Genomic DNA, 13217 nt, shown 5'->3' with positions numbered 1-13217 from the left:
CAGGGCTTGATCCCATAAGGGGTGGGGTCAAGGGTCAGGGCCTTGCCTAGTTCCCATCCTTCCTCCCATCCCAGCCCCCACCCCAGGAGAGGCTGCCCGAGAACATCTAGAAGCAGGTAAGATTTCTGAACAAGAGGGAGATTTCCACAGCACCGATGTACCTACCGGTAATTTATTTCTGTTAATGCCTGTCCTCCCCTCCATTCATCCAATCATATTTATTGAGCGCTTACTGTGTGCGGAGCACTGTCCTGACTGTTTGGGAGAGTACCATATAACAATAAACAGACACATTCCTGTCCACAGTCTAGAGGGGGAGACAGACATTAATATAAAAGAGTAAATAGATAAATTACAGATATATACATATGTGCCGTGGGGATGGGAGGGAGGATGAAGGAAAGAGCAAGTAAGAGTGGCGCAGAAGGGAGTGGGAGAAGAGGAGAGGAGGGCTTAGTCAGGGAAGGCTTCTTGGAGGAGATGTGCCTTCAATAAGGCTTTGAAGTGGGGGAGAGCAATTATCTGTCTGATATGAGGAGGGAGGGCATTCCAGCTCGGAGGTAGGTTGTGGGCGAGGTAGACGAAATCGAGGAATAATGAGAAGGTTAGCTAGCATTAGACGAACGAAGCGGGTGGGCTGGGTTCTGGTAGGAGAGTAAATTCTCGACCGTAAGCTCATAGTGGGCAGGGAATGTGACCATTGCATTGTTGTACTGTACTCTCCCAAGTGCATAATACAGTGCTCTGCCCACAGTAAACGCTCAATAAATACCACTGATTGATTGATAGATAGGAACCCCCAAGAGCAACCTCAAGCCAAGTGAGAGTCCGTTGCAGTTTCCTTCACTCCCCAGGAAGAGAAGAGGACAGAGAACTAGATTCCGAAAGAACACAGTGAGGGGATTTTAGAAGCAGGCAGGAGGGAGTAAGAACAAGCTTCTCCCTTGCCACTCACCAGCCAGACCTTCTCTCCATCCATTCATCAGTCTGGCCATCCTTTCTTCCCTCCTTCTCTCACACCGTCCCTCTCTCCTTCCCTCGTGCTGCCTGCCCAGGCTAGGCCCCAGATCGTGTCACCTAACTATCAATTAATCAATCAATCTATGGTGTTTATTGAGCCCACACTATGTGCAGATCACTGCACTAAGCATTTGGGAGAGTACGATATACTGTAGACATGTGCCTCGCCCACGAGGAGCTTACGGTCTAGAAGGGAATAATAATAATACTAATAGTGTTTGCTAAACGCTTACTATGTGCCAGGCACTATACTAAGCGCTGGGGAGGATACAGGCAAATCAGGTTGGACACAGTCCCGGTCCCACGTGGGGCTTACAGATTTGATCCCCATTTTACAGATCAGGTAATGGAGGCACAGAGAAGTGAAGTGATCTGCTCAAGGTCACAGCGGACAGGTGGCGGAGCTGGGATTAGAACCCATGACCTTCTGATTCCCAGACCTGTGCTCTAGCCGCTACACTATGCTGAGACATGCGTGAAAATTTTTTTTTTTTTTAAATACGGCTGTGCGCTTAAATGCCGCAGATGGGAGGAGGAGGACGAAGAAGATGATGAGAGAAGCGGCGTGGCTCAGCGGAAAGAGCCCGGGCTTGGGAGTCAGAGGTCGTGGGTTCTAATCCCGGCTCCGCCGCTTGCCAGCTGTGTGACCTTGGACAAGTCGCTTAACTTCTCTGTGTCTGCTACCTCATCGGTAAAATGGGGATGAAGATTGTGAGCCCCACATGGGACAACCTGATGACCTTGTATCTACCCCAGAACTTAGAACAGTGCTTGGCACATAGTAAGGGATTAACAGATACCATTATTATTATTATTATTATTATTATTATTAGAGCAGCTATTAGCAAAGGCTGCCTTGGTCTTAAAAATGGGCTTTCCCTGCCCTCTGCTGGTCAGATACTGCTCTTATGAGCTGAGCAAAACCAGGCTCTTCTGCAAGCCCTCTTGGGCCAGGATTCCCCGCGGGGGAGCCGGAAGCCGCCCCCGAGAACAGGCTCTGCCCTTCCCAGAGTAGGCGCCGGGCAGATAGGCACCCTAGGTAGTGGCCAACCCAGGCCACTACCAGTAGGTCGGGCTGGGTGGGTACTGAGCGCTTCGGAGAGTCCGGTAAACAGAGCGGATAGACACGTCCCGTGCCCAAACCCGGCTCATCTCTAACTGTATCTACTGGAGAGAGTCTAAGGCGGAGGGTTTAAAGGAAAACAAAGCGGGGGTACTAGTGAACTCTTATCTAACTCCCCCCCCCTCATCCTGAGACCCCTCTCTCGTCTCCGCCTGCAGAAAGAGGAGCTCACGAGGCTGGAGGATATCCGGGTCACGTTATCGGACCTGGACAACGTCACCATCAACTTTAAGCAGATGGACGAGAACTCTGTAGCCAGTAAGTGTTCCCCGACGGCCCTTTTCCTTACTCTGGCCGGCAGGGAGATCCTTGGGGACTGGGTGAGGGGTGGTGTGTTTGCACGGGGCCAGGGAGGGTCATCCCAGCTTTCCGCTTGCGTCCAGGCGCTACTGACCCTATGCAACGCAGGTCAGTGGGGTTCTGTACCCTTCTTAATATCTCCAGGAAAGGAGAAGGCCCAAACTCCTTCAGGAGTCCGGCCTGTTGTCTTACAGCTGTGGAAGCCAAGGAGCTGGCCCCAGGGGCTGACCTGCATTCGGGACTGGGGAAGCAATCGCGAAAAGGCTTTGAAGTGGGGCAGACCTTAGAGGATGGGGCTCCTGGACCCCAGAAAGTGCCTTTCCTCTTGGCAGATGGCCCTCCGTACCCACTGCCGTGACCCACGCCGGGATCACGGGGCAGCAGAAGCCACCCCGGTGCCGCAGGAGGGTCATTCAGCCGAGCCCCTCGTCGGGCTCTGCCCGGCCAGGGTCCGCTCTCCATCCGCCCCTCTCTCTGCCCCTCCAGACACTCACATCTTCTACCACATAGAAGGCAGCCGGCAGGCCCTGAAGATCATCTTTTACCTGGACAGCTACCACTTCTCCAAGCTGCCCGTGCGGCTGGAGAACGGGGGCAGTTTGAAACTGCACTCGGTGTTGTTCACCAAAGGTACGGGCAGAGGGAGAGGGTTTCCCACGGCGTCGAGCCCGGACTGGTGGTCTGTGGTTCACGGGCCGGTTGGCGGTTTCTCCGCAGCCTTGGAAAACCTGGACGCCCAACCGCACTTGGGGGGTTCTTCCTTGGAGGAGCTCCAGCAGGAAATCAACGCACAGTCCCTGGAGAAGGTGCAGCAGTATTACCGCAAGCTCAGGTGACAGCCCCCTACCACCCCAGCTTCCACCCACCTCCCCACCCTCAACCCCTCTTCCGTCCCTAGCCGCCCCCACGAGCTGCTTCTCGAGCGGATCGGCCCCTCGGTTGAGGCTGGGGGAGAGAACTGAGGAGAGGAGAGGACTCTTTTTTTCACAGAGGACTCTTTCTCACAAAGTTAGGCCACGTTCTCACGTGCTGGTTTTTCAGAAAGGGTCTGGGGGTCTCGTCCATCTGTCTGGCAGCGGCGTGCGGACCCTTGGAGGGCGGAAACGGGGCGTTCCTCTTAGGGGTGGCCGTGGAGGGAGGGGCCGGGCTTCGGGGCCCGTCCAGCCCTGACTGGCAGCTCTGAGGCCCAGCCGGAGACCGGGACCGAGCGGGGTTGGGGGTCGGCTCACCCCGTGGCACTGAGCCCGCTCCTCCAGCGGGAAGCCACCTCAAGTCGGGGGCTGGGGGTCGAGGTGACGCTACAGCCGGGGTGAAGGCGCGATCCCTCGGGAACGGACCCTGCCCTGGCTCTTTTGCAGGACGTTCTACCTGGAGAGGTCCACCGACTCCAACACCACCGCAGTGAAGATTGACCAGGTACAGTCCCGGCCTCCTTTCTGGAGGTCAGTTACAGCCCCCTCCTCCTTTTTGGAGGTCAGAGGGAGGTGGGGCACTCGTGGAGTGGGAAGGAGAGTATGAGAAGCAGCATGGCGTAGTGCTAGAGCGCAGCCCTGGGAGTCATAAGGTCAAGGGTTCTACTCGTAGCTCCAAGGCTTGTCTGCTGTGTGGCCTTGGGCAAGTCATTCAACTTCTCTGTGCCTCGTTTGAAAAATGGGATTAAGGCTATGAGTCAGAGGTAGTGGGTTCTAATCCGGGCTCTTACACTTATCAGCTGTGTGACTTTGGGCAAGTCACTTCACTTCTCTGGGCCTCAGTTACCTCATCTGTAAAATGGGGATTGAGACTGTGGGACAGCAACTGTGCCCAACCTGATTTTCTTGTATCTACTCCAGCACTTAGTACAGTGCCTGGCACATAGTAAGTGCTTAACAAATACCATTAATATTATTATTATCCAGTGCTGCTACTCTGTCCTTGCAGAAAATGGTGAAAAATTTTCCCTCTCTTCCTCCTTTTTTCCCTTCTTCCCCCTTTCCTTCTTCCCTTCATCAGCTCCCCAGTCTGCTCTACCCAGAAAGTGCAATAAAGACAATGCGCAGGCCATGTTACAGCCCTACTGTTTCCGACACGGATACAAGGGACTCATAATCTAAATAAGAGAGAGATTGTGTGTTTAATCCCCATTTTACAGAAGAGGAAACGGAGGCACAGAGAAATTAAATGACTTACCCAGGATCACACGGCAGGCAGTCAGTCAATCATTCGATCCATAGTATTTACTGAGTGCTTATTGTGTGAGGAGCAAGTGGCAGGGCTGGGACTAGAACCCAGGTGCTCTGAATCCCAGCCCTGGGCTCTCTCTCTCCTCTCCGCGGTGCTTCTCTAAAGACAGGCAGCTTCAGAGGGCAGCGATAGCTTGTTGCTCTAGGAGTTGTCTGGCCCTGCTTAATACAGGTTTGGAAAAGGCTGGAGGTTACACACTAAAGGGGTGTGTGTGTGTATGTTGGCTTTTCCCCGCACAGCTGATCCGCCCCATCAACGCCCTGGACGAGCTATGCCGGCTGATGAAGTCCTTCATCCACACCAAGTCCAGCAGCGCGGCAAGCTGCTCCAGCAGCTCCAGCGGGCCCGGGGCAGGGCTGCTGCCCATTTCTTCGGAACTCTGCTACCGACTGGGCGCCTGCCAGCTCACCATGTGTGGCACGGGCATGCAGAGGTGAGACCGTCCCCGGCCCGTCCCCCCACGCTGGCCCGCGTGGTCAGTTCTGTTGGGCTCTGGGCTCAGAGCCACAAAAACATTAGGGGGTCAACTTACTTCTAGCTTCCGCTCTGTGCAGAGCACTAAATCTAGCACATATAGGTGCTCACTAGAGTTGGCACATACACTCCCTGCCCTCAAGGAACTTAAAATCAGTCAGTTTTATTAATGGTATTTATAAATGTTATTTGTTGAGATGATATTTACTACTTACAAGCAATTGTGTTGATGGTATTTGTTGAGCGCACACTGCGTGAAGAGCATTGTACTAAGAACTTAGAGCGGTGTACAAGCACTTGGGAGAGTACAATAAAACAGATTTGGTAGACATGTTCCCTGCCCACAATAAGCCTACAGTCTAGAGGGAGCTAGGGCTAGAGGGAGAATTGGTAGTCATATTTCCTGCCCACACAAGCTTACAGTTAAGCAGGGGAATCTCTAATCTGCTTCTCATTAGCTCCTCGCTGCTAGCTACATCCTGCCTCTTGCCTGGAATGCCCTCTCTCCTCATATCGGACAATTACTCTCCCTACATTCCAAACCCTACTGAAGGCCGATCTCCTCCTTCTGTGTCACCCTGACTTGCTCCCTTTATTCATCCCCCTTCCCAGCCCCTCAGCACTTATGTCTGTATCTGTAATTTATTTATATTAATGTCTGTCTCCCCCTCTAGACCGTCAGCTCCTTGTGGGCAGGGAATGTGTCTGTTTATTGTTATATTGCCCTCTCCCAAGCGCTTAGTACAGTGCTTTGCACACGGTAAGTGCTCCATAAATACTATTGACTGACTAGTTTGTCCCTATTTATTTTGTTAATGAGATGTACATCACCCCGATTCTATTTATTTGCTATTGTTTTAATGAGATGTTCTTCCCCTTGATTCTATTTATTGCCATTGTTCTTGTCTGTCCGTCTCCCCCGATTAGACTGTAAGCCTGTCAAAGGGCAGGGACTGTCTCTATCTGTTACCGATTTGTACATTCCAAGCGCTTAGTCCAGTGCTCTGCACATAGTAAGCGCACAATAAATACTATTGAATGAATGAATAGTTTGTAGCCCCCCGGTCCAGTGTGAGGACTTAGGAAGTGTTTGATTCTGTCACTTATTGGGAGGAAGATAGAGACCCCGTATCGTGGCAGAACCTATTTTTGAAGACCGAGGGAGCAAAAGGACCTTTGATGTTGATGGTTTTTTTTATGGTATTCAGTAAGCGCTTCCTGTCTGCCAAGCACTGTTCTAAGCACTGGTGCAGATACGGTTTATTAGATTGGGCACAGTCCTGTCCCAAATGGGGTTCACAGTCCAAGCAGAAGGGAATTAGGTGCTGGTAATTTGAGCCCTGAGATGTCTAGGTCCATCCCTGGTAAGTTTTATGAATTCATTGCGTCTAAACTGCTCCACTTGGGAGGAAAACCTGGGTTAAAACCCATGAGATGAGCTGAAAGTCCTGATTGGGTGGGTGGCTAAGGACTCCACCGGCATCCCAGACAATGAGTGGTGAGGGGCAAACGTGATGTGTACGTGTACTCCCTTTTGGGCTGTGCCTTGCCAACTGGATGCAGTAGAAGTGACCACACGGAGCCAGAAGGACAGTGGCCGGTGTTACCGTAGGGCAGTGAGATGAGAGGTATCGGTCTGGATCCGTGGGTAGGATTGGTCCTGCGAAGAGCTTCCTGTTCATTAGTTCTCCCTGACCCTTCTCCAGGAGCACCCTGAGCGTGTCTCTGGAGCAAGCCGCCATCTTGTCCCGGAGTCACGGGCTGCTTCCCAAATGCATCATGCAGGCCACTGACATCATGAGGAAGCAGGTGAGCGTGAGTCCCCGTGTCCCGTGCCGTGGGGTGTGATGAAGCCCGGGAGTTGATTCCCGTTCCTGGACCGAGCTTCCCCTTCCTTCCTCCCTGGGCGAATCCGGCCTTTCCCCTCCCTGACTTCTCTGTCTCCCCAGGGGCCCAGAGTGGAAATCTTGGCAAAAAATCTCAAAGTCATGGATCAGATGCCTCAGAGTGCCCCACGGTGAGTCACCTCTCCCGGACCGCAGCCCCGTTTGGGAAATCAATGTTTCACAGTCCCTGTTCTGTCATTTTGGGACCAGAGAGGATCTTGGCATCCTTCCCCAGATGGCCACACAGCTGAAACTTCCCTGGGCCACTTTTCTTAGGAGATCTAGAATTAAATCACCAGTAGTGTGTCAATCAGTCCATCAGTGGTATTTACTGAGCGCTTACTATGCTAAGCACCTGGGAGAGTCCAATACAGCAGGAGGGTGCAGTTTGACCAGCCCTTCTCCCCAAGTTTCCTATTTGAGCTGCCCAAGCTGATCGTGAATATGTCAGGAGGACTCAGGGCCGGGAGAATTGGCTGCTGCCATCCACCTTGTGTGGGATGACCCTTGGGTCTGGTTTGGGGAGGGAAAGTTGGGCTGGGATCCTGGCTCCCCATTTTCAGAAAAGGGTGGATTTAATCAATCGGTCAATCGTATTTATTGAGCGCTTACTGTGTGCAGAGCACTGTACTAAGCGCTTGGGAGAGTACGTTATAACAGACGTATTCTTGGCCCATTTAAGATGGCGGAACTTTGGGTAGTACCATTTGCCAGTGTTCAACTACCCTCCCTGCCCATCCCCTCTCTCAGCTACTGCCTTTTGTGGTATTGGGGCATCAGAGGGGGTCCCAAGGTGATGGCCCAGATTTGGTGGGATCAACAGAGGGCAGCAGCGGTGGAAATGAAGCTGGGGTTGCCTGAGTGAACCCAGCACTCTCGCCCTCTTCCCCCGTATCGGCAAAGTAATACTTCAGAGTTCCCGTTGCTAACAGAAGCTTATTGCCTAGAGCCCCTACCCCTGGAACTGTGCCCTGGAGAGAAACAGAGCGGCCGAGTTACCGGATGCTTCCAGGCTTTATTCCTCCAGCTCCCACCCTTGGGCACGGAGCCCAAATCCCATCCGATTCCCCACTGACCCATCCCTCTCTGTGTTCCCCTCCTCAGAATCTATAAGCTGTGCCAGCCACCTGTAGACGGAGACTTGTAAATATCCCAGGGAGATCCTTGCCTCGTGATCTGCAGAGAATCCGCCCCGCCCCATCCCAACGAGATCCCCCGAGAATGAGCTCTCCCGGCGGAGCCCAAGCCCGACCTCGGCTTGGGGCTGATAGCCGGAAGGAACTGCTTGGAGGCCAGCCCAGCCCGCATCCCCGGAGTCAACCCGCACACCAGAAGCAGTGACTTGTCCGGGTCCGCGCCGGCTAGCAGGGAGGACTTCCGAAACTGGAATCCAGCTACCCGTCTGGCCGGAGGGAACGGATAGCGACTTTCCATCGAGGAACAGCGGCGGGTTGTCCCGCCGGCTTGTTGTTTCGGGTCTTGGGCCACAGAGCCAGGAAGGCCATAAGCGCCCAAGCACGATTTTACCGACAGCCGCACACCTGGTCTCTATTTAGCTCTCCGGATCATTTGATCGGCGGCTTGGAGGAATCAGATTCCTTTCGCCAACACCACTCTTTGAGTCTGTTGACCTGCACTTTTGGAACCGTGAATAGCACAGATGTCTGGTTTCCTTCAAACAGGAGAACGAGTATTTATTCTGGAGCCCTGAAACTTTATCAGAAACCAACACTCTAAATGCTGCCAAGCCAAGAATACATTCCTCAGTAACTGTTCATTACTGTTTTCTTTCGATTTAGCTTTCAGGTTTGGGATTAACATTTTTTTAAAACTAATGCTGTTGTATGTATTCCGGAAATACAGAGACGTTTAGCGGGAAGGATTTGACATGATCATTATTTACGTGAGCTTTGCCACTTTCCTCAATGAAGGCAGAAGGAACTGTGCCGAATTTATTTATGTGGCGTGAAATGTCTGTTTTTGGATCACAGGATTATATATATGAGATTTAAATTTAAAAAGGTATATTGTTTAACACGGGACCAACGTATTCTCAGCTATTCCTGTTTTTTACTAAAAGCCCCTAAATTATTGACTCTTCAAAGGTTATCTGCTCTTTTCTCTCATCGGTAGATATGCGGAGGGTCAGAGAATTGAGTAGGTAATGTGGGTTTTGTCTGTAACGAATAGTTTGGCCTGTAATGAGTATTAGAAGGAATACCGTCGGTTTATTTAAGTTGCTAGATGAAACTGTGATCCCAGTCCAGGAGATGTGACCGACTGGGATCGCATCGTACTTGGTTTGCGAGCTTTAGCGACGGATGACTTTCTAGCCTCTTCTGAGACTGCCGGCCCTAGACGTGAACGTGAGGAAAGTGAGTTGGGGAGGCGACGGTTTTGTTTCTATTTATTTTCAGGTTGTGAACAGGGCATTAACAACCTCCAGTTCTGTCTTAACCCTCTGCCTCTCCAAGCGCACTACCAAGGGAGATGGATTCACTGGCCTCTCCTTTGTCATCTCCCCCCCGTGTCCCCTTCAAATCCTCCTGGGGGGGGTGGGGGGTGGGGGGAGGTGGCGGGGAGGGGTCTCTTACTCAGAAGCCCCGGTGAGCACCGTGGCTGGAAGAGGTATTATTTTTTTAAGTCCCGCTTCAGCATCGCGGGCAGTTTTGCGTCTTAAGCCGCGTTTTCCAATTTTCCCGATCGCAGACAAAGTTAGCTATCCCTGTGGAGTGTCTGAGCCTCCCAGGCTGGCTCCTGCAGTCAGAGCCTGGAGGAATTTGGAAGCCACCGGGTCAAAGGTGGTTAAACCAGCCAAGAGACGTGAAGACACGTTTATTCAGAGAAGCGGAAATCCCGCCTGGACCGTGGGAAAAGCGGAGAACCTGATTGGAGGATGGTCGCATTGGGCACTGGTTTACATGATCATGTACAGATTATTCTCATTCAATTCATGATAGATTTTTTTTATTAAAAGTCGGTTTATATGATGAGGCCTAAGGACGTGATCGTATCTCTCATACTTTCAGGGCTCGCTCTCCCGGAGCTGTTTCCAGTCTTGTTCGTGGATTGGGGTGGTCCCAGGGACAGATGAAGCGACAGGGAGCGTCATTTAATAATAATAATAATTATTGTTTTTGTTAAGTGCTTAACTATGTGCCAGGCACTGTACTAAGCACTGGGGTGGATACAAGCAAATCGAGTTGGACACAGTCCCCGTCCCGTGTGGGGCTCACAATCTCAATCCCCATTTGGACCGTATCCAACCTGATTTTCTTGTGCCTACCGCAGTGCTTAGAACAGTGCTGGGTACAGGCTAAGTGCTGAACAAATATCACAGCTACTGTTATAATTGGGAGAGTACGAGACGCTTCGTAAATATGACCCAAACTTTGACCTGTTTTGGCTCTTTCGCTTGCTCTTCTGACCAACTGGGAACACCTCAAAGAATCAGAGGGATGGTGTCGCTGCAATTTATAGATCCCTTGTGGCAGAGATCAGTCGGTCAATCAGTGGTATTGATACGCGCTTAATGGGTGCAGGGCACTGGGTACTGCTCAGGATCAATCAATCCTATTTATTGAGCACTTAAGAGCTTGGGAGAGGATAGTAAAACATAGTTGGTAGACAGCTTCCCCGCCCACAAGGAGCTTACAGTCTAGACAGGGAGACAGACAAAAAATAAATTACGGATATGTACGTAAATGCGGGGGCGCCGAATAAAGGATACAAATCCAAATGTAAGGGTATTGCAGAAGGGAGAGGGAATAAGGATAAAGAGAGCTTAGTCGAGGGAGAGCTCTTGGAGGAGCTGTGATTTTAATAAGGTTTTGAAGGAATGATGTGTCTTATGTGAAGAAGAAGGGGGATTTCGAGGCCGGAGGCAGGACGTGGGCACGGCTGTGTCGGATCACACAAGAGGGTTGTTTTGGCAAGTTAAAATGAAAGCTCTGTCACCGATTGGTTTATCGTGGCAATATTGTTAATTAGAAATTTGACTCCTCGTGTAGCCACCTGAGTTGTTGGACATCTTGGAAATGCTCATTATTTCTGGGGAAGGGAAGCAGCTTGGCCATGAGAAGCAGCGTGGCTCAGTGGAAGGAGCACGGGCTTTGGAGTCAGAGGTCATGAGTTCGAATCCCGGCTCTGCCACTTGTCAGCTGTGTGACCGTGGGCAAGTCACTTCACTTCTCTGGGCCTCAGTTACCTCATCTGTAAAATGGGGATTAAGACTGTGAGCCCCACGTGGGACAACCTGATTCCCCTGTGTCTACCCCGGCGCTTAGCACAGTGCTCTGTAAGTGCTTAACAAATACCAACATTATTATTATTAGTGGATAGAGCACAGGCCTGGGAGTCAAAAGGACCTGGGTTCTAATCACGGCTCGGCCACTTGTCTACCGTGTGACCTTGAGCAAGTCACTTGGCTTCTCTGGGCCTCAGTTACCGCTTCTGGAAACTGGGGATGAAGACTGTGAGCCCCGTGTCAGAAATGGACTTAGTCCAACTTGACAACCTTATATCTATCCACCCCAGCGTTTGGAACAGTGCTCGGCACGTAGTAAGCGCTTAACAAATGCCAAAATTATCATTATAGGAGAAATAAGGGGCTTAGTTTGGCAAAGATGATTTCCAGGAGGCCCTTTTTCTCATATTCAGAAGGTGGCGCTCGTCCCCTTCCATAGCTCGTATTCCAGTTTGGTGGAGCCCCAAGAAGTCATTCATTCAGACGTATCTATTGAGCGCTTACTGTGTGCAGAGCGCTGTTCCCGCGTCCAAACCCTTCAGACGGTTTGGAGCTGCTTTTTTTTTATCCACTCCTCTCCTACGGCCCCCTCTCCGGGCCTCCTCCAGCGATACAAAGAAGAAGAAACCGAGAAGAAACTTCAAATCTTCAAATCAAATCAAAACTTCAAATCCAGTCTCGAGAATGACAGTAATAGGGTATGCGCGAAGAAAAGCGGTAAAAGTATAATTATATATTAGGCGCTGGGAAAGACTATAAAGGTAGTGGATAGAGAATGGCCCTGGGAGTCAGAAGGACCTGAGTTATAATAATAATAATGATCATAATAATTATGGTATTTGTTAAGTGCTCACAATGTACCAAGCACTGTTCTAAGCGCTGGGGTAGATACAAAGAAATGAGGTTGTCCCACGTGGGGCTTACAGTCTTAATCCCCACTTTACAGATGAGGCAACTGAGGCACAGAGAAGTGAAGTGACCTGCCCAAAGTCACCCGGCAGACGAGTGGCCGAGCCGGGATTAGAACCGACGTCCTCCGACTCCCAGGCTCGTGCTCTTGCCGCTAAACCACGCTGCTTCTCTAATCCCGGCTCCGCCCCTCGCTTCCTGGGTGACCTTGGGCAAGTCACTTCGCCTTAATAACGTTGGTATTTGTTAAGCGTTTACTATGTGCAGAGCACTGTTCTAAGCGCTGGGATAGATACAGGGTCATCAGGTTGTCCCACGTGGGGCTCACAGTCTTCATCCCCATTTGACAGATGGGGTAACTGAGGCACAGAGAAGTGAAGTGACTTGCCCGGAGTCACTTGGCCGTGTTTCGGTTACCTCATCTGAAAAACGGGGATGAAGACTGTGAGCCCCATGTGAGACATGGAGTGTGGCCAGCCTGAGTAACTTGCATCTACCCCGGTGCTTAGTACAGTGTCCAGCACACAGTAAGCGCTTAAATATAAGCTAATCAGATCCCCTAGATGGCGCTGTGGGCGTAAGAACCGGGGTGTCCATCATCTGCTTTGGGTCCCGCCTTGCCGGTGCCGCAGTCTGTCAATCGTATTTATTGAGCGCTTACTGTGTGCGGAACACTGCACTAAGCGCTTGGAACGGCAGTATGGCATAGTGGATTGAGCAGGGGCCTGGGAGTTAGAAGGTCACGGGTTCTAATCCCAGCTCCAGCACGTGTCTGCCGGGTGACCTTGGACAAATCATTTCACTTCACTGGAATGCGAGCCATGGAAGGGGATGAGCGCCACTTTCTGAATATAAGAGGAAAGGCCTCCTGGAAATCATCTTTGCCAGACTAAGCGCTTTATTTCTCCTATAATAATAATTGCGGTATTTGTTAGGCGCTTACTATGTGCCAAGCACTCTTCTAAGCGCTGGGGCAGATATAAGGTAATCGGAATGGATGCGGTCTCTGTCCCACATGGACTCACCATCTCAATCC

At 51.2% G+C, this 13217-nt stretch overlaps 1 protein-coding gene across 1 annotated transcript in view; it reads left to right on the top strand.

Moving 5' to 3' along the window:
* PREX1 (phosphatidylinositol-3,4,5-trisphosphate dependent Rac exchange factor 1) overlaps nucleotides 1-9130 on the top strand; it is a gene marked incomplete at its 5' end in the record, with an annotated part of 189410 nt that extends 180280 nt beyond the window's left edge. Inside the window, 8 exons of the mRNA XM_039912880.1 lie at nucleotides 2302-2401; nucleotides 2930-3073; nucleotides 3161-3275; nucleotides 3802-3859; nucleotides 4906-5099; nucleotides 6847-6949; nucleotides 7090-7157; nucleotides 8131-9130. Of these exons, the coding sequence (XP_039768814.1) occupies nucleotides 2302-2401; nucleotides 2930-3073; nucleotides 3161-3275; nucleotides 3802-3859; nucleotides 4906-5099; nucleotides 6847-6949; nucleotides 7090-7157; nucleotides 8131-8173 (825 nt within the window). The remainder of the gene's footprint in view (nucleotides 1-2301; nucleotides 2402-2929; nucleotides 3074-3160; nucleotides 3276-3801; nucleotides 3860-4905; nucleotides 5100-6846; nucleotides 6950-7089; nucleotides 7158-8130) is intronic.
* Between the last annotated feature and the right edge of the window lie 4087 nt (nucleotides 9131-13217).

Source organism: Ornithorhynchus anatinus, chromosome 8 (genome assembly GCF_004115215.2).
Source record: "Ornithorhynchus anatinus isolate Pmale09 chromosome 8, mOrnAna1.pri.v4, whole genome shotgun sequence".
Classification (NCBI taxonomy): Eukaryota; Metazoa; Chordata; class Mammalia; order Monotremata; family Ornithorhynchidae; genus Ornithorhynchus; species Ornithorhynchus anatinus.
This window is presented reverse-complemented; position numbering and strand designations above follow the sequence as displayed.